Genomic DNA, 27,096 nt, shown 5'->3' on the forward strand with positions numbered 1-27,096 from the left:
AAAACAAAAATTGAGCGCTGATTCGTTCACCAATAAGTGTTATCTGGGCTTTCATCCTCCAAATCTTAAATCAGAGAAGGTAACGGGTAAGTTGAGTTCAACCTTGGACCACGGTTCAAACTAATTTGAACAATAATTTCTTATAGGTAAACTACATTTATAATTTATACTTCAAACTAGTTCTGAGCATTTCTGCGAATAATATTTCTTTTTTTAAATAATAACGGATAGTAATAGGAAAGTATGCAATGCTTATTTCCATATAAAGTCTTGAATACTCATTAGCAGTGAAAACTACATACTTTTTGGCTAAAAAATGTGCACGGATTTTAAATCACCGATTAACTAAGTTTCAACTATGTACATGTAAAGTAGTATTTTGACATTAAAGTCTTGATTTTTTATTTGTCAGTTGAACCAAAGTTAGTCGACCCTGAAAGAGATAAATAAATAGGTGTACGTGTCGAAATGTCAGTTAAATGTCACCACATATCTTGTCTTGAGTTATCTCGGGTTTAACTTAAATATCGCACTAAAAAGCTGGACCTGATTGATTTCCTGATCAATTAACTGAACCTTTTACCTGTTGAAATAGATTGATTATCTAATATTGACTGATTATATTAGTGTCTATGTTTTTAATGTTTGTTTTAAATGGTTTTTACTATTGTTCCCGACTTCTATCGCTCAATTAATAACACGTGCACAAACGCTGTGCTACCGACAAAACTACACGTGGGAGCTCCTTAGAACATTAAAAGTTATTTCATCGGATTGCCTTAGATCTTCGGAAAAATAATACGATTTCCACTACAACTTAGGTACTTTAATTTTGTTCTTTCTGTTAACCTTCATCCTTTTAACTTTTAAATAATTTTGACATCAACCTTGAATTGAAGACTTCAAGATCACTTACTAACTCATAGCTCCCTCAGCGGTGGCGTATCATACTTAAGTATGCATCTACATATGTAAGTATTCTGAAATATTTACTAATATATATTACCTGCTGGCTATTTTTTAAAACGATAAGAAAATATTCAAAACAAAATAAACAAAACAACAGACGCTGCATTATACCAACTTGGAACATTAAAAGTTATTTCATCGGATTGCCTTAGATCTTCGGAAAAATAATACGATTTCCACTACAACTTAGGTACTTTAATTTTGTTCTTTCTGTTAACCTTCATCCTTTTAACTTTTAAATAATTTTGACATCAACCTTGAATTGAAGACTTCAAGATCACTTACTAACTCATAGCTCCCTCAGCGGTGGCGTATCATACTTAAGTATGCATCTACATATGTAAGTATTCTGAAATATTTACTAATATATATTACCTGCTGGCTATTTTTTAAAACGATAAGAAAATATTCAAAACAAAATAAACAAAACAACAGACGCTGCATTATACCAACTTGGAACATTAAAAGTTATTTCATCGGATTGCCTTAGATCTTCGGAAAAATAATACGATTTCCACTACAACTTAGGTACTTTAATTTTGTTCTTTCTGTTAACCTTCATCCTTTTAACTTTTAAATAATTTTGACATCAACCTTGAATTGAAGACTTCAAGATCACTTACTAACTCATAGCTCCCTCAGCGGTGGCGTATCATACTTAAGTATGCATCTACATATGTAAGTATTCTGAAATATTTACTAATATATATTACCTGCTGGCTATTTTTTAAAACGATAAGAAAATATTCAAAACAAAATAAACAAAACAACAGACGCTGCATTATACCCAATTGGAATGTTTTATTGGTCCAACAAAAAAGAATATATCAAAACAAACTGTGTCAACTAACTGAGCTTGACTGCACACATTTAGAATTTTTACATCAATCTAAAATACTTTTAGCTTTATTTCAAAATATACAAATTCGTCTGTTTTTTGTTTTTGAATCTTTAGTTTGTCAAGAAACTTCATCAGTGTAAACAACGATAGACAAATATCCGTGTGTTTAATTTTCAAAAAATATTCAAACTTCTTTGCGAGGCTGCAGTTTAGAATATACTATATTCAGTGGAAATCTCAAGGGTGACTCAAAAATATATTCGTTCCAATAAAATATTCATGTGCATGTAAATCGTTTCTGTTGCGATAACTTACATACCTTGGTTGTCTGGACTTTTGGATTGAAAACAATAATATGAATTTTTAGTGCTACAATTTCTCACGTAAAATAAAAGTCAAACAAAAATGGCAGAACCAGGTATGTCATTAAATATATAAATTGATATTTTTGACAGAAATGCAGACCTGTAGAACCTTTGAAAACTGCACTTCTATATTAACTTCTTCTTCTTAAGATAAGAATTACTCATTCGAATATACATATGTACATACATACATTTTTGTATATCAAGGCACCCTACCTGAAAATTTAAGTTTGGTGAAGTAAATCAATAAGCTTCAAGAACTTTTAATTTTGATTTTATAGAAAATATCAATTGCTCCTTTTTGGTGAGAAATTTTTGTCATCTTGTTTCAGAAAAATAAAAAATATTAGAACACAACACAGAAGGTTTGTTGTTTGATATGATCTTTAGTAGCCACCAAAAGTTCAATTTTGAAATATTGTTCAACCAACTATTGTTGTTACATTTCAAATTATTACAAATTAAATTAAAATGCAAACTCTAAGTGACAGTCTTTTAGACATATGAACATTATATACCCGTTACATAACATTCGACAAAAACAATCCAAAAATAAATATAATTATATGTCGGTGTATAAACAAAGAGTTACATAATCTAAATCAACTAATTAAAAACAATGGAGCTTTCAAAACTGTAAAACCTCGGATTACAGTTACAGTGGGATGTGGGATATTGTTGCACTCAATTTTTTCATTGTTTAAACAAATTATTATAAAAATTATTGTTGAACATTTTCACTTTAAACAGTAATTTTTGAACTTCCCATAGGAAGTTATTGTAATGGGTCCGATTAGTCGAATGGAGAGAAAATTTTGACATTTCTCGACGTTTCAAAGTCCCTAGAGTCGATACAAAAGATTTTTAGAAAGATGTCTTTGCTTGCGTGTGTACGACCGTTCGCGAAGTTTTTATTTCGTTGTTTATTGCTCAAGAACCAGAAGAGATATCGACTTCAAATAAATTTTAAAATACAAAATAAAATATGATTTCATCTCCAAAACAATTTTGTGCAACGAATAATGTAATAATGTTTTTGACATCTGATAAAACTTTCATAAAATCTAATTGACAGTTTATTTTTATAAAAAATATAAACCTAAACAAAACATTACTCAAAGTTGGCAAAACATGAATTTCGACTCAAATATCTTTCGAAAAACTTGAGATTATGGCTTTAAATAAACTAACAAAAAAACAATACTTTAAACTCTTTTTATTTCACAGCAAATATTGTTTTGGATATTTAGTAGTTTTTTTTTTGTAAAAATCCAACAGTCCGTATTTTCATAAAAAAATAAAATCTACAAAAAATAGTAGCAGAAATTAATTTGAAAGATATCAAGAAATTCCATTGTACATTGCTGTCTCTCCGCTCTCCGCTCTTCGCTCTCCGCTCTCCCCTCCACTCTCTTCTACCTTTTCGAGATCATTACTGCTAATTTTATACACAGGTATCTTTGAGAAAATATGTCTATTCAGGTAATATTCAACATATAAATAAAAAAATACTGTTTGAAGTGAAAATATATGGTCAAACATATTTTTTTTTAATAATTTGTTTAAACAATGAAAAAATGGAGCGCACACAAAATTATTGGGTAAACACTTTATAGTTTAACCCACATCGATAATTATTAATTAATTCACTATGAATTGCCTAGTAACTATAATCCGAGGTGAAAACCCCAGGCGCTCCACTATTTAGCAAATCCATGTTTTATCACAAACATGCAAATGAACATGCCTAATATCACCGTCTATCGACTTCTGTTTTAAGGGGGGGGTGTAAATCGGACTAAAAAGACACTTTATATTATGTTGCCCATCGCAAAAGAATTCTCCTTTTCCTCTTCTCACTTTTTCTTTCGCTTCGGTCGAAAAAATCAAAGGGAACACAAAAAATTGTGTAAATCGAAAACCACAGCTCAAATTCAGTGCGATTTACTAGGCGAACATGCTAAGAAGCAGGTTTTTACCTGCTTCCCATCAGTAAAGAAATGTGCAGTAATGTTCTTTTTTTTCTTACTTCCTTTAGTGAGTGTGGTCGATATTGTTTAGTAGTGTTAGCTTTTAATGGAGATAGATGTAGTTTAAATAAGGAAGAATGTTGAAAACAGAAATAAAGGGTGGTCTAGGCATAACGCATTATTTTAATATGCACATTTTTTAACCATTGAATAAATAGATGTAGAATCGACCTAAATTTGACTATTAGGGGCAAAAGACAAACTTAACATATTTTTTAGGGTTTTTGTATTCGAAAACTACTTTGAAAGGCATATTTTGTGTACATGTTTCCATGACGATGTTGCTTCCACGTTTAGCTCTTAACTTTCTACTCAGAATGTGCTAAGGTTGTTAAAATTAACATTTATTTGAAATGAAAAAACTACTGTTAAGCAATAAAATAAGAAAAAATTACCCTTGGAAAAAGATTTAATTGAAATTGACGCCCCCGTTGGCGAATTAAGAAATACAGAAAAATATAAACTTCAGTGAATAAAATTCCCTTGCCTACGGAGCTGTAATTTTAACACAATTTTGTTTTATATTGTCCTTCTATTTATTATTATTCAATGATTTTTACTCATAAAGTAAATTACAAAATTATTCAAAAATAGATTTCATTCTAATAATTTGAAGTACCCGTGCCATAATGGTTAGTGTATTGGACTGTCATACTAGAGGTCTTGTTTCCAATCCCTGCCTATGCCATATATTTTCTTTTTGCACGGATACTGCCTCTTGCGAGGAAATGACAAATTCAATTCCTGTCATGAAAAGTGCTTTCTCAAATAAGCTGTTCGCATTTGGCTTAAAACTGTATGTCCTCTCCATTTCTGACAGCAGTACTCGCACACAGGAATGGTTGAGAGTTCTAAGTCACTAGGCAATAGTTCTCAACGGACTGTTGCGTCTCAAATGTATGTATTTAATTAATTTTTCTAAAAGCTTCAATCTACTTTTTCTTGATATATACAATTAACTGTAGGCCACACTTAAACGTCAAGTTATTTTTCCCAGCCTTAATTCACTTTTTGTGTTTTTATGTTTGATAAATTAAACTATCAAAGGTTCCTCAAATGAAAATGAGCGTCCAATTAAAAACACATTTATTGATTTTTTTTTGACAGTACCTACATTCGACACACTTACATACCTCGAAGGACACGCTTAAGATCTGATTGTCAGCATTTGGGTAGATGATAATTTAAAAATGATTGTTCAACATAACTCGACATGTTAAGGACGATATTTTGTTTCACACATAATTGTCACTTTTCTCTCAATCATTATATAAAACATTAAGATAATTTTCCTAAGACAATTAAAATTGTAGGTTATAGTTGGACCACCCTTTAAAAAAGCCCACATACACGTAAAGTCATATTTTTTTCTTTGACAAAGTTTCAAACAATCAGAACCAAAAAATACTTACTTACTACAGTTTTTGTCGATATTTGAACGTACACCTGCTTCTTAATATGTTCGCCTAGTAACTCTCAGGAATGCCTCTATAAATTAATACAAAAACAAATTTGTGTTGTGTTTTAAGTTGCTTTCCCATCCATTCGCGTCAAACTAAATTTGTTCTTCTATGTGCGTAGTTCTTTTTGGTTAAAGGGTGGTTCAACTTCAACACACTATGTTAATTGTTAAAAAAGAAAAACAAAAAGATTATTAAAAAGTTATAATAACTCTTTTTTCAGAATGATATATGACAATGATGTGAAAAACAAAATATTGTGAATGCATTGGCTTTTCAAAAATCACTCGTGAATAGTTTTTATTTTATAAATTGAAAACTTCTCCTTTTTAAAAGATGCACTGTTAAAAAAGTGTATTGATTATGCTGACCAAACACCGATTTAAACAGAGAAATATTAAATAAAATTGGGCAAAAGACTTTACGTTTAAGTGTGACCCACAATTAACATCAAGCGTTGTTAATTGACCACCCTTTATATTTTCTTCTTGTTTCCAACTATGGATGAGACTATAATTATAACTAATACAAATAAATGAGTAACGGACCCACAGTGGGTATGGCGACACTGATTAGAACTGAAACCAAAATGACGCTACTAAACACTTTTGGTGATGGTCAACGTATACCTGCTTCTAAACAATATGTTTGCCTAGTAACTCAGGGAATTCTGTATGGACGCCGCGCCTCCATGTTTGGTTCTCTGGTTGTTTCGCATTTCGTCAATGAACAAAATGTTCCTCTTTCTGGGAAAGGGTGGTCCAAATATAAGGCACAATTTCACAATTGTGATTGTGAATAACACAGAAAAGTTTTCAAAGAACTATATTGATTAGTATTTTTTTTAATAGTATTGAAATATCAACGACTATTTGCGTGTAAATCAAAAATAGTCTAAATACTCGCTTGCTTATACTTTTCGGTCCATATTCTTAATGACTGAATCATTTATATTTTATGTTTGTATTTTAATAATGTATGTTCAACTCGTTAATGTGCCGTATTAAATTTTGTTATTGGTTTGTTCACATGCACTTATTCTTTTAAATATGCCTTATCTTGTGAAAGATTGAAAACAAATATGACAAAGTCGGGTAAACAAGTGACATTAAAGTTTGACTTACAATTTACTAAATGCATTGTGGTTGGACCACCCTTTATGGTGTTTGTTTGTCTTTTTTATTACATATTTATGTGATTATAATTGGACCTAACACTACTAAATAAGTGACCACACTCAAAGTAGGTATGACGATAGTTTGTAAGTAAGAAGAAAAAAGGACAACGTATACCTGCTTCTTAACATGTTCACCTAATAACTCGTCGAATTCTCTGCAGTTAATGGACGCCGCCGATTCAATAGAAAAAAAATTTCTTCTGGTTCCTCCTCTGGTTCGTAAAAGAAAAAATGTTCCTCTTTGTGTGTAAGGGTACATTTACAAGGAACAGGAGGTACAATTTCACGACTGTGAATTATTTTATAAAAATTATATGCTGAAATACATAAATACGTATGGCAATTTGTTTGCAAAACAGAATATCGGCTAAATTTTTGATAACGCTTTGGTGACATGGTCCGTATTTTCAATTAGCCTGACGCATAATTGATGTTCAACATCGTTAATGTGCGGAATTATATTCATTTGACAATTAATCGAAATTGGTTTAATATCTCCATAAGCCGCAATAAGTTAATACGTTGTAGTTAGACCACCCTTTTTTTATGTTTTCATTTTTCATCTTCTTTGTGCTGCAACTACATTTTTCTAAATAAGTGACCGCACCAACATCAACTAATTTTTTGCAATGTTTTAAAAGTATTGGTGATGGCAAAAATATGTGTATACAAAGATCAAAAAGTACTTTCTTGTTGAGTATGTTCGCCTGGTACATCTACCTTTTTAAATCTGACAGAGAAAAAGAAGAATTTAAGAAAATCTCGAATGGAGCAAGCAGTATGCAAAAAAAACTGGTCTGGTTTTATTGAGTGCGTACTGCATATGCTTGATTGATAAACAATTAAAAGAAGAAGCCATTTATAAATGTGGGATAAGATTAAAGGGTGATTCTCATCGTAATAATTTTATCTAAAAGCTGGGATTAAAATTTCTTTTAAGGAAAAAACGAGCAAAATTCGTTGCTTGTGCGAAAAATGTACCCAAATAAAATTTCAAAAGAAGCAATCCATATGAAAAATTAATGAAAAACGTACACATTGACTTCGAAACTTTGAATCCAACTTTGTACATTTTGAAAGTAAATAACTTACTTACTCTAAGCCTGATGTCAAATAACCAATGTTACCATTACATTTTGGGAAAAACTGTAGTACATTGCACTCCATTGGCAATTAAAGTGGTTATATATTAGTTGTCCTAGGAAAAGAAAGAGACCGCTAGTCAGCAAAAGACTTGAGATGATGACCTTTCCGATATTGAAGCTTTATAGATATAAACGCTCGTAGATGTTTCGAAATCATAATTAATTTATGCAGTTGAAGTTAAAAATGTAAGCCAGGATATAAGCGCAAGTAATTTTTCTCATGTTTTTTTAGTTGTTTATTTTTACCAAAACTACATTATCGGTTTTTAAAATAAATTTAAACCTTTTTTAATTATCTTGTTTTGTTTTTTATTTCTTATTTGCATTCATGGTCAAGGAAACTCCATAATATATTATATTTTTAATATTTAATTTATAACTTTTTGATTTACATATTTTATTTTTTAATATTGTATAGGGACTTCAAAATGAAATATTATGCATATATATTTGGTTTACTGAATAAATAAATATTTTGCATTTTAATTCAGTGTTTTTTTTATCGATTTAATTATAAACAAAATTAGACTTAAATTAATATAACTTATTATTTGTTTAATTGTATACAAATATTTAAATTACAATTGGGTTATGAAACATTTTTTATAAATAAGAAAGAAATAACAATTTTGAAAGCACCTACATTTATATTTGCTGTAGTGCAAACCGTTGTGTTTGAAATCTAATGCAATAATTTTATATATAAATAATATGAATTTTAACTATTAAAATATCAAGCTTAGTTTTTTTGGTTTTTGTTTTGTTATCTCAAGATTTAAGCTATTATACGACATTATACATAGCCAAAGAAACAAATTTCAATTCGTGGCTTAACCTGGGAATATGGAATGAATAAAAAAAACATAGCCATTTTCGAATATTTCTCATATTCAGACCATGTAAGCTGCAAAGGTCCACCAGAATCATAGTGACATAAATCTAATCCACCAATTTACTGTCATATGTTTATCCGGCATAAGTTCCTGTCGCCTGGCACCTGCCATGGCCCTTGCCCAAACGGAGAAATTTTATCCTCTAACAATGCAGGTTTCTGATCGAGCTAGCGATGGAACTGCAAATTCTATAAAAAAACAAATTTCAAAGTGTCAGATTCTGTGCCGTGAGCATTCTGAAAGAAGTCAGAACTTACCATTTCGATCTGCTAAAAAGCGTGGATGGGATTATCGCTCCTTGTCACACGATTAAGGAATTCGTTGCATTAGATGCGATGTTTGCAGGCTAACCATAATCTTCCGGCAGTAACTTCCGAATCGATGTCTGTAAATTGGTTTAAAACGGAATTTAATAATGATTATTGAAGAATTTATTTTTGCTAATTTCTTTAGTGGCTATAATGCTACTACAAAAAGAATACAATTATAAAATAAAATACATTGTAAAAACATATTTCAAAAGTAGATATCGTCGCTAAATCATCTTAGCTACTGATGTTAAATTTGTATTTAAAACTGGGTTTTGAAGAAAAAGAAATAAATAATATTTAACTAAAAACTAAAGAGTGAAAAAATATGGAAAGATGCAGTGGGTATACTCGAGCAGTCAAAATCGGTTATTACGAAAAAAGCGAATGATTGTTATTCTTGTAAAGGTTGAAGGTATTCTGGTGCCTTGAATTCGAGCCTTATAATAATGTAAGTCTTTACTTCAATACTTAAAAATTACAACATTGTACATTAGGCTTTAAAAACACTTTTTACTTGTGACGTGTCAAAAATGACTATTATCGCGTTATCATTTTAAATTTGCATACTTAAAAACGATTGATTTTAAATTTTACATCGTTAAAAGCAAAATTTGCTTGCTACAATAATTTGTATGAATCTTTGCCAGGATTAAGAGATTAGTTTGCAATAACCGATATTTCGTTATAAGAAAACAATTTTAATTTAAATACAAAAAAGGAGGCTGGGATGCGACCCACACTGATAACTTTCCATTTAGTCTGCCGATTTGCCTTGCTTTGTAGGTTTTCATATTTTGTTCAAAAGTTCCTAGTTTAATTTTTCTAAAAAAAATTCAAAATTAACAACAATATTTTGGATCTGATGAAATACTTTGATTTCAAAATCTAATTTTCTGAACGAGATTTTTAGTCGTTTACCTATTTTTAGCAATTTTACTAGCATTTTACTAGTTTTTATTTCTTATATTAAGAAATACATTCGATGAATAAATTTAATTTGAAGTCAATATCTTCTATTTTTCACAAGATATCGAGAACGGAACATCAATTTTTACCAATTTTGCGTAATATTTTTTGTAGATTCTAATTTTTTTTATGAAAAAAACTGCCTGTTAGATTTTTATACAAAAATTACTAAATGTTGAAAAAAAATATTTTTCATAAAATAAAATTGATTTAAAGAAAAAGATGTTTGTGTCGAAGATCAAATTTTACGAACTTTTAGTAATGCTGTTTTGATATTTGAGTTAAAAATCAATTTTTAATAACTTTTACAAATTTTTGTTTTATTTTTTATAAAAAAAACTGTCTATTTGATTTTTCTCAAAATTTTACCAGATGTTAAAAACGTTATTCTTCGTTGCACAAAATTGTTTTGGAGATAATACGAAATTTAATTCAAGTCTCTAGCGTTATTGGTTATCGTGAGATATTTGGGGTTAACCTATATTTTCACTTTTTTTTAAAACTGATATGGTAAAAAAAAACACCCATCCAATTTTCTTGAGAGCCCTTTCTGCATCTTTCTGCATTGTTACCTGTAAAATTAAATTTATTAAAAGTCGATATCTCTTTTGGTTCTTGAGCTATGGACTACGAAAAAAACGTCGCGAACGTACGGATGTACGAACGTACACACAGACATCTTTCTAAAAATCTTTTATTTCGACTTTAAGGACCTTAAAACGTTGAGAAATGTCATCATTTTCGATACGACAAATTACAATACTTTCTATGGGAAGTTAATAATATTTTTTTGCTGAGTATACCACCAGATAAAAACAAAGAATGTAGATTTGTAGAAATACAAATAGTTTTAAAATTTTAATTGTCTGGAATTTTTATTAAATAAATAGTTAAGCAGTTTTAAGCCAAGAAAAGGTATTTCTTGATATATGCAAATATTTCACTATTTTCTTATGGGAATATTTGTTTTATTTTGTGCTAAAAGAGTTTTCTTTTGAAGGCAGTTTTCAAAGAAGTGTTGAAAAATACTGATGTTGCTATGAGCTGACACACAATCGAAAAATTGTCCTAAAAGTTCTTATGTTTTCGAAATGTTGTATTGAAGGCATTTACCGTGCTAAAAAATAATTTTAAATGCTTTGCCTATGAAGTGAAACTACGAACCAAGTCTTTCTCAACAATTTCTTTTATTATTAAATTCCTGTATTATAAAATTTAAAATGAACCTGTAAAAAGAGTTTGTTTTCAAAAATTTCTCAAAAAGACCGTAATTTTTCCAAAATTAAAATTGAAAATCGTTTTTAATTAATTTTAAGAAATGGTTTTGATTGATTAATTAGGAGCTTATTGATGTACGTTTTACATTTTAATTTCGTAAACAAATTATGACCTATTCTCAAGATATCTAATTTCGAAAAAAAAATTATATTTTTAAAAATCAAAATTAAAATAATGATATTTTTGATTATTAAATAGTATTGAGACAGAATAAGAACTTGTGAAGAAAAAAAAATATTGAAATCGGTGGATTAGTTCTTGGGAAACCTTAAAAACAAAATAAGGGTTCTTTCGGGGGGACCCTTCTGGAGCATACAAAAAATTATTGTTTTTCTTTGATAGAAGCCAAATTAAAAAATATAACCAAGCGAATATTTAAGAAAAACTTTCGGTTTGTTTTTAAGAAAATTCGAGATTTCGATTTTTGACAAAAAACTGTTATTTCAAACCTTAAAAAAATGAAAAAAAAACCTCTTAAGCGAATCGACTCCAAACCTTTATTTTTAAATTTGAAGTCAATAGAACCAATGCTTAAGGGCCAAAACAGGCGGACGAAATCTGTTGGCCTACTTTTTTCGACTTCTCTACTATCGTAATGTCATGTTTGAATAAAATCTCAAAACTCCAATTATCATTCTTAAAAACGGTACGACAAAAATACCTTAATATTTTGTATGCTCACATGGAATTTTTGGGGACTTTTTTTTTTATTTATTAAAATACTCGTAAAGCCCCCAGTTTCTGTGCCAACTTTTATTGATATACAAATTATTTAGAAATAAAAAAAAAATGTTTATTTAGAATGGATACAACTTCTACATGTAGAATTATGTATAATGAGAACCTAAACGCGACCAATTTGTTCTCGCCTTCTATTCTTAAAATTGTTTTAATTGTCTTCTTTTTCCTTTTCTAGCCAAACGTGCACTGGATCCTATTTTCGACTCGATTGGCGATGCTGGAAAATTTCAAGTGATTCTTGTGCTCTTGGTCTCAGTTTCAAAATTTCCTGTGGGATGGCATCAGCTTTCCAACATTTTCTTAGCTCCACCCATCACTGTAACCTGCGGAGACCCTGACAACTCTACAGACGTTTGTTCTGCCGATTGCAAAGAAGTTATCTATGACCGAAGTATTTTCAAACAGACAATTCAAATGGAATGGAGACTGATTTGTGATAAAAAGATCTATACAAGTTATGGGCAAACGATTTTCATGTTCGGGATATTGGTGGGAAATGTCAGTTTTGGAATCTGGGCAGACAAGTGCGTGATTATTTTTTATTCGAAATGGAAAAGAACTTTTAAAGGCTCCTTTTTATTTTTCAGACACGGTCGACGTATTCCGTTTCTATTTTCTGCAATTCTTCAACTGGTCTCAGGAGTTCTTGCTGCCTTTTCCCCCTGGTATTGGTCGTTTGTGTTCCTGAGATTTCTATGTGCCGTAGCTACAGGTGGCAACATGATGACAAGGTAAGTGCTCTATTATTCATGGGTTTAGAGAAATTTGAATTCATTCCCTTGAATCTCTTTCAGTTTTTGCTTGCTTATGGAAATAGTTGGCCCAAGTCGCCGTGAATTTTTTATGGGAATTGTTTACCAGGTTCCCTTCAATCTAGGACACGCATTTCTTCCGGTGTTTTCCTATTTCACTCGGGACTTCAGACTGTATCAATTCTCGCTGTCGATATTCTCTGTTCTCTTCCTTTCGTACTACTGGATTGTTCCAGAATCGCCACGTTGGCTCATGATGGCTGGCAGAGTCGACGAATCCGTTCAGATTCTCGAAAGGGCCGCCGTTGTCAACAAAAAACCTAAGGAAAACGTTCGACCAAATGTCGAAGAGGCAGTCAGGGCTCGTGCCGCCAGGCAAGAATTGAAAAAGGCTAAACTCTTCGATCTTCTCAAGACGCCAAACCTCAGGCGAAACACGTTGTGCATATTTTATAATTGGTTCGCCGTTGGATTCAACTACTTTGGAATATCGGAATATACCAAAAATCTAGGCGGAAATATATTTCTGAACGTCGTTATAAGTGCCCTCTTCGGAGTGCCCGGGGTGATCGTGTCGGTACCGGCATGCAAATATCTAGGCCGGAAGCCAACTTTACTTGCTGCACATTCAATTATTACCCTTTGTATGCTGGCATTTATTTTTGTTCCTGCCGAACAATCTGAAATCCAGGTGGCTCTGACTTCACTTAGTGTTTTCGGAGCAGCTACTGCTTTTCCGACAGTATATCTGTATGGAGGTGAGGTGTTTCCAACGGTAGCCCGAAACTCGGGTATGGGATTTTCTTCGATGACAGCTCGTATTGGATCAATGACAGCAACATATGCTTCGACTTTTGCAGCATTTGGATACTGGTTGCCGCCGCTTGTATTTTCTAGTCTAGCATTCATAGCAGTTCTGTTGACTTTAATACTTCCTGAAACAAAAGGCGAACCATTGCCAGAAACACTTGAGGATGCTGAAAATTATGGAAAGCCTAGGGTCCAATAACGACGTACTGGTAAAAAAATTGTATTTCGAATATTTGATAGAAAATGCAGCTTAAAAACGAAACTTATTCTATCTATTTTGTTTGATTGAATTTTCTAAAAAATAAAGAACAAAAAGGAAAAAAATTAATTTCAAAATATATGTTATATGTTTTACGCATAACTGTAACTGAACGTAGTACCCGTGGCATGGTGGTTAGTGCGTTGTGTCCGTATGGGACCATTAGGTTAGTGGTTAGTTATGGATAATTAGGCTAGTTTTATGAATTTTTGTCAAGCTTTAAGATAGGTTTAAGAATTAATTAAAAAAAAAAAAAAAAAAAAAAAAAGTGTGTTCGATCCCTGCATATGCCATCTAAAGTCTTTTCACGGGTTCTGCCTCTCCAAGAGTAACTCTTGTCATGAAAAAGTGCTTTCTCAAATTAGCCGTTCGGATTCAGCGTATAAACTGTAGGTCCCCTCCATTTCTGACAACATTACTCGCACACAGGAATGGTTGAGAGTTGTAAGTCACTAGGCTCTAGTTCTCAACGGACTGTTGCACCACCCAATTTATTTATTTTTTGAATTTGTATTCAATCATCAAAATTTAAAGAAGAAAATTGGGTTTTAAATTTGAAATGTGTATAATAAAAATTGTATTCAAAAAAGTTAAGTCTGCAGGAATTTAATTTTTCCATTTCAAAATCAACATAACAGATAACAAATGACTTTATCCAATATCCACGCTCAATTGTTGTGTAGAATTGTTGAACGAATCCAATCGAAAAACATTATTTGAAAATTAAATTGATAGTATGCACACTGTACAGTGGATTATTTCTTTGGGGGGAAAAGAAAAAAGAAGTATCAGATGAGAGGGAGATTTATTCAAATAAATCTAAATGCGATTATCATTTGCTTAATGGACTTCGTCTATACAAAATAGTAGTTAGAGTATAAATACAATATTATTCAAATAAAATTGTCATCCACTCAATGTAAGTATTTTTGTTTGTATGTCTGTTTCCTTTACTGTGGGAGTCTGCAATTGAATGCAATTCATTGTTGCAATTGCAACTCTGAAGTTTCTATAAAAATAAAATAACTTAGGTGGCACAACAGTCCGTTGAGAACTAGGGCCTAGGCCCTAGTGGCTTACAATTTTCACCTCTCCTGTCATGTCAGGTATGGAGGGGATGAACAGTTTTATGCCGAATCCGAACGACTAATTTGAGAAAGCACTTTTCATGACAAGGAGGATTTTAAAATTTCTCGCAAGAGGCAGTAACCGTGCAAAAAAAACTTTTGGTGGTACAGGCAGGGAATGAACCCAAGACCTCTAGCATGACAGTCATACACACTAACCATCACGAAGTTTATATAAAAACAATTTAGATGCCAAGATTCGGGATTTAAATTCAATAGTTTTGATTCCTATTTTTGTCCACATTTTTGTACCTTCAAAAAGTTTCTGGGAGGATACGGCAACCCTGGAAGATGATTTGTTTTACTCTAAGAATAGTTGCAAATTCCTCACAAGATGCAGTAGCAATAAAAACAACTTTTTAGGTGGCAATGGTAGGAATTAGGCCTAGTAATACTGAATGTTGTATGTATACAATTTTAAATGAAATTATTGTAAGTCATTAATTTTGTTTGTATTTCCATAAAATAAAATCGAATAATTTAATTGAATAATCAGTTTTTAATTTAATTTTAATTTTAACTTTTAAATTGTAGTATGAATAAAATAATGTAGATACGAGGTACGAGGCGGTGATTTGTTTCACCAATTATAGTTTAAATTGATATCAATTATTAAGAAAGTGGGACTGCGCTGAATAAAGCTGTCTTTGCAAGGATTATACTGATGGAAACGATACATAAGAAAAGCTGTATTCGAACGCTACGATTTTTTTTACTGATGCTACAAATAACCGATACAATTATTTTTATCATCAACCCAAATTTCGTATTACACCTAATTTAACTATACTTTTAATTGAAATAAAACAACTGACGAGGTTTCAACTAATTGAAATAGATTTATTCGATAATATTCGTGTTTAGTAAGAAAATTGTTTTTGTTTGTTTTGGTCAAGTTAAGCGGTCTGTAAAAATGTTTTAAATCCAACAACTTAATTCTCATAACTTACATAAAGGGTGATTTTTTTAAAAGCTATAGAAAAGCTTTTCGGCAAAAAACACATACAATTTAAAAAAATGCATGAAATATTTATTTGAATCGATAGTACGGTCCATATAATTTAATGTTTGAAGATTATTTCATGCAAATGTTGACCTTGACTGAGCCTCAAATGGTCCTTCCGCTTAGTCCAATTTTGGCATACTCTTTCCAAATTTCAATGTTGTCTTAAAATGCGTCAATTCAAGCGGGCTTGTATGTATAGACATGAGCTTTAACATAGCCCCACACAAAATAGTCTAATGACCGATCCCGAACGTGAAATAAAACATTCACCGAACTAGCCTCTCAATATGTCCGTTGTTGGGCGTGCTGCGTGCCATCTTGTTATAAACAAAAAAAGTTGGATATCATATTACGGTAGCGCTCACCAGTTACGATTCGAATCAACTTTGAAGAAGTACGGTCCAATGATGTCACAAGCCCATAAACCGCACCAAACTGTGACTTTTTCTGGATGCAGTGGTAGCTCTTGCAATGCTTCTGGCTGATATTCACTCCAAAATAGACAATTCTACTTATTTATGAACAAAAATTAGCTTCGTCGCTGAACACAATTTTTTGGTAAAAAAGTGGATCTTCGGTCAACTTACCAACAATTTTACGTTGCAGTAGATCGTTCGGCTTCTATTCATGCACCAGCTGTATTTAAAAAAAATCATCACACCTAAATCCTTCCGCAAAATTTTCCACGTTGTTGAGTAACAGAGGCCCAATTGCTGCGAACGAATAGATAATTGATGGTCATCATTAACACTGGCCGATACAGCTGCGACATTTTCTTAAGTTCGCCTTCTACGTAAGCTTGTTAGTGGTTTAATTTCCAACAATGTAAATTTTGTGCGAAATTTAGTCACAATAGCCCGAATAGCCGCTTCAGTGGGTTCATTAAACAGACCACAAAATGGAAGAAGCGCGCGATAAACTTCTTAAGAGAGCACGCGTTTTGATAATAAAATTAAATAATTTGCAAGCGTTGTTCGTTTGTGAGACGATTCATGGTAAAATTATAGACCACACTGAAGATGTTTGACAGTGAAACAAAACACGAAACGTGCATCAGCTTTTTAAACCAGTGTTGTCAAAAAGATAATAGCTAAAAATCATCCTTTATAAAGAAATTAAATAAAACTTAAATAATCTAAATATGTACGGGTAAAGGTATACTTCTATACATAAATAAAAGGGGCGAGGGTAGGGACCAAGTAAAAATACGCAATATTTCAACTCAATAATATAATCAAAATTTATATAAATTTAAATAGCCCTCAACTCGCTTTGAACTCAACCCCTCAACCACAAACTTAATCTAGTACTTAGCTATAGCTAAGTTAGGACAGCTTATTGTATACCATTTTTATGGCATTTGAAATGATTATGTGGCAATGACTCTTCTAAGTTACAATATTTTTAAGTGACAGAATACAGGATGACTCGAAAAATGAAAAATGATAGACCCGATCGAGTTTAGAGATGTGTTTTTGTATTTTAGGTTAAACAAGAAATTGTATTTCTTTTTTAATTTCTGTAGAAGAAAATGACAAGAAATTTGGCAAATGTCAAATTCGTGTTTAGATGTGTTTTAAAAATAATTCTGAGTGCTGAGAACACTCTACCTTCAGAAGATGTTCAGAGCATGCTCGATATGCCCGGATTAGGATCTTTTCATTAATGTTTGTACATATTCATATGTAAATAAGATTTTACTTTAATGGATATGCAGGGTTTTCCATTTTGCGGTCTCAAAAGTATGTGGAACACTAAACCGTCCTGTTAAAATCACATTATCTCCAAGTGGTATTCTCCAATAACAGGCAAAAAAGTCAGATATTATATGATCATAACGCACCGAATCGAGGCTTTTCACCGAATGAGAAATGTAAAAAATGAAGATTCATTTTTAGCAAAAGATTGATGCAATGAGATGAACTCAATATTAAAGTATTTTTTCAAAAAGAAACAATCCATTTAAAGTTTTATTTAATTTATAAATCCATTTCCATTTAATTTTTTAATGATTAAATTCCATTTTTTTGAACAGCTGACTGCCAAAAGCCAAACAAAGTTCCATTTCATTTACTGTTGGTGTTCCAATTTTGTACAGTTTCGATCATATCATTAAAATTTGACTGATGAAAGCAACAGTAAGAAAATGTCTGAGGCGCGAAGCACGATGTTATGATCGAAAGAAAACAACATTTAATGACGTAAATTTACTGATTGCTATGAACGCTCATCATTAAATCATTCAGATTCCTCCTGTTTTAAATTTTATTGATGACTTTAACTGAAAGCTATAACCGGCCGCTTAAAGCACGTTTTGCTATAGTTAAGCATTTTCTTAAATGTCAGACTTTTCTTAAATGTCAGACTTTCAACTGAAAAAAAGAGGCTGGGGTGCGACCTACACTGATAACTTCCCATCCCGTCTGTCGATTTGTCTTGTTTTAAAGTTTGTAGGTTTTCGTGTCGGGTTAAAAAAGTTGCCAGTTAAATTATTTAAAAAAAAAATTAAAATTACCAACAATATTTTTCATATAAAGAAATAGTTTTGTTAAATAGATTTTTAGTAGAAAACAAAAAAAAAAGTTGGAATTTTATAAAAAAAAAACTACTGAATATCGAAAACAATATTTTTTGTGAAATAAAAAATGTTGAAGACAATCTTTTTAATTTTTGAAAAGCTATTTGAGTCGAAAGCAAATTTTTACTAAGTTTTATTATTGTTATTTAATTGTGACATATAGGAACCAATTATGTAGCAAGTTTTGCATTCGTGCAAAATTTCTCGAGATTTTAATCAAACATGATATAACGATGGTAGAGGAGTCGAAAAAGTGGGTTCCGCGATTCCGTCAGTCTTTCAAGTCTGTCTGTCAACGCTCCTATAGCCTAAACCATTGGGTCGATTGAGTTCAAACTTGGAAGTTAAGGTTTTGAGCAGATTCGCCTGAGGCTTTTTTTACTTGCGACATATAGGAACTATATGGCAAGTTTTGCATTCGTAAATCTGTCTGTCCACGCTCCTACAGCCTAAACCATTGGGTCGATTGAGTTCAAACTTGGAAGTTAAGGTTTTGAGCAGATTCGCGTTAGGCGTTTTTTTCATTTTTTTTTTTAAGATCAAAACTAACAGTGGCCACCATACAATATTTTTCTCAAAAACAAACCGATAGATTTTCTTTAAATTTTCTCTAAAATTTTATTTCTTAACTTGGCTTCTTTTAATAAGAAATAGACATTTTTGTATTGCTCAGGAAAGGTACCGCTCATAGAACCGTTATTTTGTTTTTTAATTTTCTCAGCAATTTATAAACCGATTTCAATAAGCTCTTATATTGCTTTAACAATATTTGATTATCAAAAGTGCAATTTTTTATTGTTTGGATTTTTAAAAAAATATTGAATTTTATTTTTTCAAAATTCAATATCTCAAAAACGTTTCAACATTTTTTTACGAAATTCAAGCGTATAGCGTATATTAACAATCTCTAAACAACTGCGTACCAAAAAAATTTTTAGAACAAAATTGAAAAATTTTATATATAAAAAATTAATTTAAAAAAAAACCGCTTTAACGATTTTCATAAAATAATTTTGAAAAATGAAATGTTTTTTTATTTATAAAATGGCATCTAAATTTTTGAAGACAAACTTATTTTTCGGGCGAAATTTTGAATCTTAAAATATTTTTTTTTAATATTTTAACTGTGCATGAGCCCGAAAGAGCGCATTATTTTGACAAAATTGTAATTACATTACTAGCTTTTATCTAAATTAGTGCATTTGGTACATATTTATGTATTTTTATAACTAAAATTATTGTAAATACCAACGATGGCCGCCCATGTAGCGCATCTGTATCGGATTAACGAATATGATATATTTAATCAACAGTCTATTTTAAAGTGTCCATCAAGAAGTATTATCTTGGTAACTTTGTATATGTGATTTTAAAATATTATTCTTAACGAATAAGGTTGTTTCACACATGATTTACTTTCCTTCGCTTATATAAACTTAGTACAAGTTAAAGAAACGGGCCAGAAAGAGTATATGTATTTACTATTAGAATCACTTTTTCAACGTATACACATTATACCTATTTATAAAAGTATTACGTACGACTTCTACAACTACTGCTTACGTGTCACTTCATAACTAAAATATCAAACGCACAAAAGCCTGACTGTAAACAAAACATCAATAGCAGTTTCTTGTACCTGTTCGTATGCTTGTTATTATTTTTAAACTTTAACAAAATAAATAAACTGAACGTAAAAACTTCATGTTAGCGCTGAAAACTTATAGTAAAGAAGGAATGTAGTATGTACCTTTTAGCTACCAATAACATTCCTTCATTATCATCATAAACATGGTTTTATCTATCTATCTGCATAAAGCTAAGCTCGCCAATGAACTATTCTTTATTCGTTTTAGACATCTACCTACCTGTTACCTAACTACACAACCAATAGGCGATCGCTTTACAATTTAAACATTCATGGTCATGCCTCTTTCTTATCTTATTTATTTTCCATCCTGGTTCTTCTAATATGAAATTACAATAAAGCTATCTAAAGGAAAAAAGCTTTTAAGGAACAAGTTGAATCTATATCGAACGCATCGTAGCTTTATACATAATAGAAACCATTTTTCATATACAAAGATCGTACCGAAGTAAAAGCAGACTTATGAATGTAAATAAAAACAAATATCGGTAAAAGATCCTAAACAGCTGACGTAAGAATGCAAAAGTTTGTTTCATCCCCTAATAGATACAATATTAAGCCATTTTGTTTTTTATATAAAGTGCATTGATATAAATAAAACAAAAACAAATTCATCAACCTTCATATGGAAGCTCTTTATGTGAAAATATATACAAGGATAGACTCAAGTAGAATGAAGGAATTTGTGTAGACTTTTTGGGTCGAAAATTAATTATCTCCCTTATTCTGCTGGCTGTTTATGGGAATGGAAATAATATTTTTCTCGCGCTCCCGCTGAATTTCTCCACTTTCGATACTAACGCCACGCCAACGACTCTGCATCTGGTCGCCCTTAAAGTTTCTGCTCATAAGAGTACTATGGTTTTCATTATGTACAATTGTACATAATGGCATTTATATCTTTGAAGACAAACTTAATTTACAGGTAGGTATATTATTAAATCTTATATAAGTACTTTTTTAAACATACTCTTAGCATACAGGAGCAAGTTCGTGCGACCCAGTCGTGCATTTTATTTCATTTTGTTTAAAGATCAAAACTAACAGTGGCCCCATGCAATTTTTTTGGTCAAAAAACGACAGTTCGAATTTTATCAGAAAAAAACCGATAGAGTTTTTTAATTTTCTCTAAAATTTTATTTTTTTAACTTGGCTTCTTTTAATAAGAAAAACATATTTTTGTATTGCTCAGGAAAGGTACCACTCATAGAACCGTTATTTTTTTTTATAATTTTCTCAGCAACTTATTTAAATAATTTGTTTTTGAATAAGCTTTTACATTGCCTTAACAATATTTGATTATCAAAAGTGCAATTTTTTATTCTTTGGATTTAAAAAAAATGATTTTTTTAAATTCAATATCTCAAAAACGGGTCAACATTTTTGTATGAAATTCAAATGTAGAGCGTATATTTACAATCACTAAACAATTGCATACTCAAAATATCTTTTTAGTACAAAATTGAAAAATTTTATGCATACAAAATTAATTTAAAAAAAAAATTTAAATCAAAGAATTTTTTGATTTAAATTTTTGAAGACAAACTTAATTTTCAGGTAAAATTTTGAATATTAAAATATTTTTTCTTTTAATTATTTTAACTGTGTTTGAGCCCAAAAGAGCGCATTATTTTGACAAAATTGTAATTACATTCCCATCTTTTATCCAAATTAATTCATTTGGTACATATTTATGTATTTTTATAACAATAACTATTGTAAATACCAACGATGGCCTTCCGTGTAGCGCCACTGTATCGGATTAACAAATATGATATATTTAATCAACAATCTATTTTAAAGTGTCTATCAAGAAGTATTGTCTTGGTACCTTTGTATATATGATTTTAAAATATCATTCTTTAAGGATAAGGTTGTTTCACACATATTTTACTTGCCTTCGCCTATATAAAAGGATAAATACTTAGTACAAGTTTAAGAAACGGGCCAGAAAGAATATATGTATTTTCCATTAGAATCACTTTTTCAACGTATACACATTATATCTATGTATATGGGTATTACGTACAACCTCTACTACTACTGCTTACGTGTCACTTCATAACTAAAATCCAAAACGCACAAGAGCCTGACTGTAAACAACACATTAATAGAAATTTCTTGTACCTGTTCGTATGGTTGTTTTTTTTTAAACTTTAAAGAAAAAAAAAACCTGAACGTAAAAACTAAATGTTTACGCTGAAAGAATTAATGTGATTGGATTGTAGTTAGTACTTTCTACCTACTTATAACATTTCTTCATTATCATCATAAACATGGCTAAGCACGCTAATGAACTATTCTTTATTCGTTTTAGTTGCCTGCTTAACTACACAACCAATAGGCGATCGCTTTACAATTTAACATACATGTCCTTCCTCTTTCTTATCTTCAGATAATTTACTTTCCATCCTGATATTAAACTAATATAAAGCTATTTAAAGGAAAAAGCTTTGAACAAACTGGTTAAATACACAAACAATTGTTTTCTTTGAGTGTGCTTTTAAGTATTTTTCATTTCCGGGATGAGTTGTCCTAGGATGAGTTGTGTCTTGGGATGAATCGCGCGGTTTTTTGTGACAAGTCAAATGGCATTTATATCTTTGAAGACAAACTTATTTAACAGGTATATTTTTAAATCTTATATAGGTACTTTTAAACAGACTCTTTTCATACAGGACAAATTCGTGCGACCCAGTCGTGCTTTGTAGCACGACTGTAATTTGTAGGTTATTATTTTATTGTTAGAAAACTGTCAATTCGATTTTTCTTAAAATTTTACTGAATGCTGACAACTATATTTTTGAAAAGATAAAAGTAGTTTAAAGCCAATATCGCAAAGTTTTGAAAAGATAAATTTTCAATTTCTTCAATTTTTTTTGATTTATAAAAAAAAACGCTAGCTATTTAGATTTATTTCCAAAAACGTTGATTTGTTTGGTATCACGTTACAATACATAATAAACAATTGAATTTAAGTCTCTAGCGTTATTGGTTCGTGAGATATTTACCACCTAAGCAAATTTGTTGGGAGCCCATTCTGCATTTTTCTGCCTTATTATCTGTATAACAAAATTTATTTGAAGTCGATATCTTTTCTTCTTCGCAAACATATGGACGTACGGACGTAAGTACACACGCACGCACAGACATCTTTTTAAAAATCTTTTATTCCGACTCTAGGGATCTTGAAACTTCGAGAAATGTCAAATCAATCAAATCAATTTGAAAACTCGTACAATATTATTACAATTACAATAACTTTCTATGGGAAGTAAAAAATTGTTTAACAACTTATTTTGACAGATGTCGAATTCCATGCAGATACTCTTGAAACCGCATAATCGATAATCCGTTAGTTACTGCCTAAAAACATTATTTAATGAAACCGTTTTTAGGGAATGATTTATTTTATGATATAAAGTTTCTCTAAAGGCTAATGCTAGTCCCATGAGATCTCTTCTAATTGTTAGCAGTTATTGGCAAGAGTTTCATGGGACTGGCATTAGAGACAATGTTTTTTCACATTTCAATCTATTGATTGAGAGTAACAGTGGCTCATGATGTAGAATACAATAATTATTGGAGTTCTTTCGGAAGAATTTGTTTATATATGTAAATTATAACAATGTTGATTGATCTATATCTATAAAATCAATCAAATCGTTACAATTTGAAAAGATGTTATTGCAAGTACCTACGCCAGGAATTTTTTTTTAAAAAACCGAAAAAGAAAATTCCAAAACTCTTTGCTATAATTGGAGCGGTTAAAAAAAACAAAACGAACGTTTGATTGTCTCTAAAATTTATTACTTTGGAAAACCGTGGGATTGAATATCCCTGGACTAAAACCCAAAATGTGTTCAAAACAAAAATGAAAATTACAAAAATTGAAATAATAAAAAAAGCAAATTAAAAAAAGAAAATGGGCTTTTAACACCGGACGTGTTTATATACGTATATATATATATATATATATCGACGAACCGAACAAATAAACAAAAGAAATTTCCTTTGTCTCCTTTCCTATTTTTCTCTTTTTTAACGATCTTCACAACTCGATCCTCGAATCTTTAATTTTCCTTTTTAATTTATTTGACCTTAAGATTTCCTATCCTTCTTCTCAATCTTTCTTTTCTTCTTGTTAATTCCTCAAACTTTTTCCTCTGGGCTCTGTATAGAGTGCCTTCCAAGCTAATTTAAAACTATTTTTTCCTCCCTCGACCATTCCAATCACACACACATTCATCCAACACAAACATTCGTTTTCGTGATTGTCGGTCACGGTATCCCAGCTTCCTGGAAGCTTTACGCTCATCAGGAAAGCCACCGTTGTTGACTCTCAGTGAAACTTTACTTTCACACACACAATCACGGTTTCGACAAGTTGTTGGGTGAGTTTCCAAAACTTGCCGAAATATAATTGCGAGTTCACACCCGTTCCCAACTATTCTTATTTCTCGAGAAAGTTCAAAGAAAAATAAAAATCGAGAAGAAATCTAAACTAGGCATTTTCCTATTACTATTAAAATCGGACGAGGTTCGAGGTGTGAAATTAGTAACAAACATGAAATTAAGCGACTTTAAAAACGCGGCGTTAAAAACCCATTTTTTTTACATAAGCGATTAAATGTTAATTTCTAAATCTACGTTAAGAATTAAAAATGTTGAATTAAAAAAAACATGTTGTTATTGTTGTTGTTGTTTAAGTCGGGTCCGCTTGACCACATACTTCTTCGGCTCATCCGCCGGCATTTTCGACCTTGTCGAAAGAACTCGTTCTCGATCTCGATTACCTGTTTTTGTTGCTTTTGCAAAATAAAGGCTAAGTACACCTGTGGTTGATGAGACCATGGTTGCCCTCAACTTTGCCTATATTTTGCAGCCACAACGGAAAAAAGAAAACAGCCAAAGGCTGGTTTTTGTTGCAGTAAAATTTACCGTAACAAACTGAAGGATTTTGTAGAGATCAGGCGATTATGTACTAAAGATTTAGTTATTTTCGAAATCAACATCTGTTTCAAAAACGCAATTAGAATAATAATTTATAGTATTATATAAATAATTTAATAATTTTCATAAATCAACTGAAGTTTACAGAAGCGAGAAATCTTCAGCGTCTTATCTATTTTTGAAAGACATGCAAGTAAAGCAACCTTTTAAAACGACGTTAATTAAATGATAAATAAGTTGACAAAATCATTAAATCTGATCATTGCCAAAAAACTGCCACATAATTTTCATTGCTCCATTGCTGGCTTTTTATTATTTAGGCTATAGAGTGGCATCTAAAATTAAGCAGATGTTTGCGCCAATTCTAAACACTGAAAAGATTCTTGATGTAAAAGTAATTAAAGCTGTAACTGTCCGGAAAGCAGTTTCAGTTGGCATGTGTGAAAGTTCCTATTGTTTCGTTGTATTTGTATACTGTGAAGTACAAAGATTTGGTCTTTAGCCGCACTGCTCGAATGTAGGAAGCCTAACCTAAACTAAATGTATACCGCCACTGTTTCTCTAGCATGTTAAAGGTTCGAAAATCCTAATTCATTGAAAAAGAAAGTTTATATTGAGTTGAAAATAAAAAATTAAAAAAAACTTACTCGGTCACACTATTTTAGGTGACTCTCTTGTACGACAACAAGAAAAATACCCTCAAGGCATGGCGTAGTTCATAGAGTAGTCGGCTCAATTCGTACAACGCGATTTATTTCAAAAGTCAACGACAAGTGACGACTTTTTATTTATCGCTAGTCGAGCCGCTACTACAACACTACTGCTGCTGCTGTTGGTGCTGGATAGATGGTGGGCCAAGCCTCTTTTATTTGTTTTTCCGCCGCCAGCTACTCGCACGATATTATTGTGCTACGTTACGTACCTAACCTACCTACCTATAGTGTCACAAAAAGTTAGCTATACTTGTAGTACTCTCCTATATAATGTTCTCATATGTGTACAGAGCTAATCAATTCGTTTTCTCACATTATTTGCTCCTACGAGTATATGTTTGTATTTTTGAAAAATTTTTAGCTCCCTGAATTTGCCGGCAACTGCTGCCATAACAGTATCGAAATTATTTGATCATAGAGTGGTTCTCAGTTTGCCATTTTCTAAGGTTTTATCGAATTTTTGAGTTTGAAATTATTGAAATAACTAACGCGCCTTACCTAACACACATATGCACATATGCACAGAACAACGTCTTTCACATTTAAAAATATCTCGAAAAACAACGTGCTTTTGATTTTTCTGTTGTTATTTCCGGTGACGACGTACTTTACCTTTAAAGGTACATTATGCGAAACGTTATTTTCGGAGCCGTTTGCTATTTGTATTTCCGTGGTGATTTTTAACAATGAAGTTGATTGTTTGAAATTTTAAAATATCCAAAATAAATGAAAAAGTTCAAGAATAAAATTTCACCTTTTAAAATATTTCGTTATTCAAGACACTTTATCAACCAAGCAATTAGTTATTGTTTTTTGTAAAATTAAAGAAGTGGAGAATAGTGGATTATTCGCTTTGGTAAACATAACAGCAAACATTAAAAAAAAAAAACACTTTTATTAAACAAACCATCAAAAAATCGAACGTGTTCAATGAGTTTATTAAAGGAAAATTGTTCAGGTGTAAATGAAATAATAATAAAAAGTAAACCTAATCGACGGCATCTGGAGCGAATCGAAATTTTTACATAACTACTTGTGTACATACAAAAATACATTCATAAGTAGATGATAGAA

General features: G+C 31.1%; 1 protein-coding gene and 1 long non-coding RNA gene across 2 annotated transcripts in view; one reads left to right on the forward strand and one right to left on the reverse strand.

The window, feature by feature from the left end:
• Window positions 1–1,879: 1,879 nt before the first annotated feature.
• LOC129939307 (organic cation transporter protein-like) lies at window positions 1,880–14,076 on the forward strand. Its single transcript, XM_056047283.1, has 4 exons — window positions 1,880–2,228; window positions 12,352–12,700; window positions 12,764–12,907; window positions 12,971–14,076. Exons 1-4 carry the CDS (start codon window positions 2,216–2,218, stop codon window positions 13,935–13,937), a joined length of 1,473 nt encoding a protein of 490 aa, XP_055903258.1. The 5' UTR covers window positions 1,880–2,215; the 3' UTR covers window positions 13,938–14,076.
• Window positions 8,946–27,096, reverse strand: part of LOC129939308 (uncharacterized) — a 56,468-nt gene continuing 38,317 nt past the window's right edge. The window contains exons 2-3 of the long non-coding RNA XR_008780533.1: window positions 9,138–9,265; window positions 8,946–9,068 (exon numbers count right to left, since the gene is read on the reverse strand). This is a non-coding gene — a long non-coding RNA (uncharacterized LOC129939308). The remainder of the gene's footprint in view (window positions 9,069–9,137; window positions 9,266–27,096) is intronic.

This window comes from Eupeodes corollae, chromosome 1 (assembly GCF_945859685.1).
Source record: "Eupeodes corollae chromosome 1, idEupCoro1.1, whole genome shotgun sequence".
In the NCBI taxonomy this organism is placed as follows: domain Eukaryota; kingdom Metazoa; phylum Arthropoda; class Insecta; order Diptera; family Syrphidae; genus Eupeodes; species Eupeodes corollae.

What these genes read in the sequence shown, in the direction of transcription:
- LOC129939307 (XM_056047283.1), top strand. An exon ending in TTTGGAATCTGGGCAGACAA is followed by an intron (nt 12,701 to 12,763) that starts GTGCGTGATTAT and finishes TTTATTTTTCAG; the next exon opens with ACACGGTCGACGTATTCCGT. An exon ending in GGTGGCAACATGATGACAAG is followed by an intron (nt 12,908 to 12,970) that starts GTAAGTGCTCTA and finishes AATCTCTTTCAG; the next exon opens with TTTTTGCTTGCTTATGGAAA.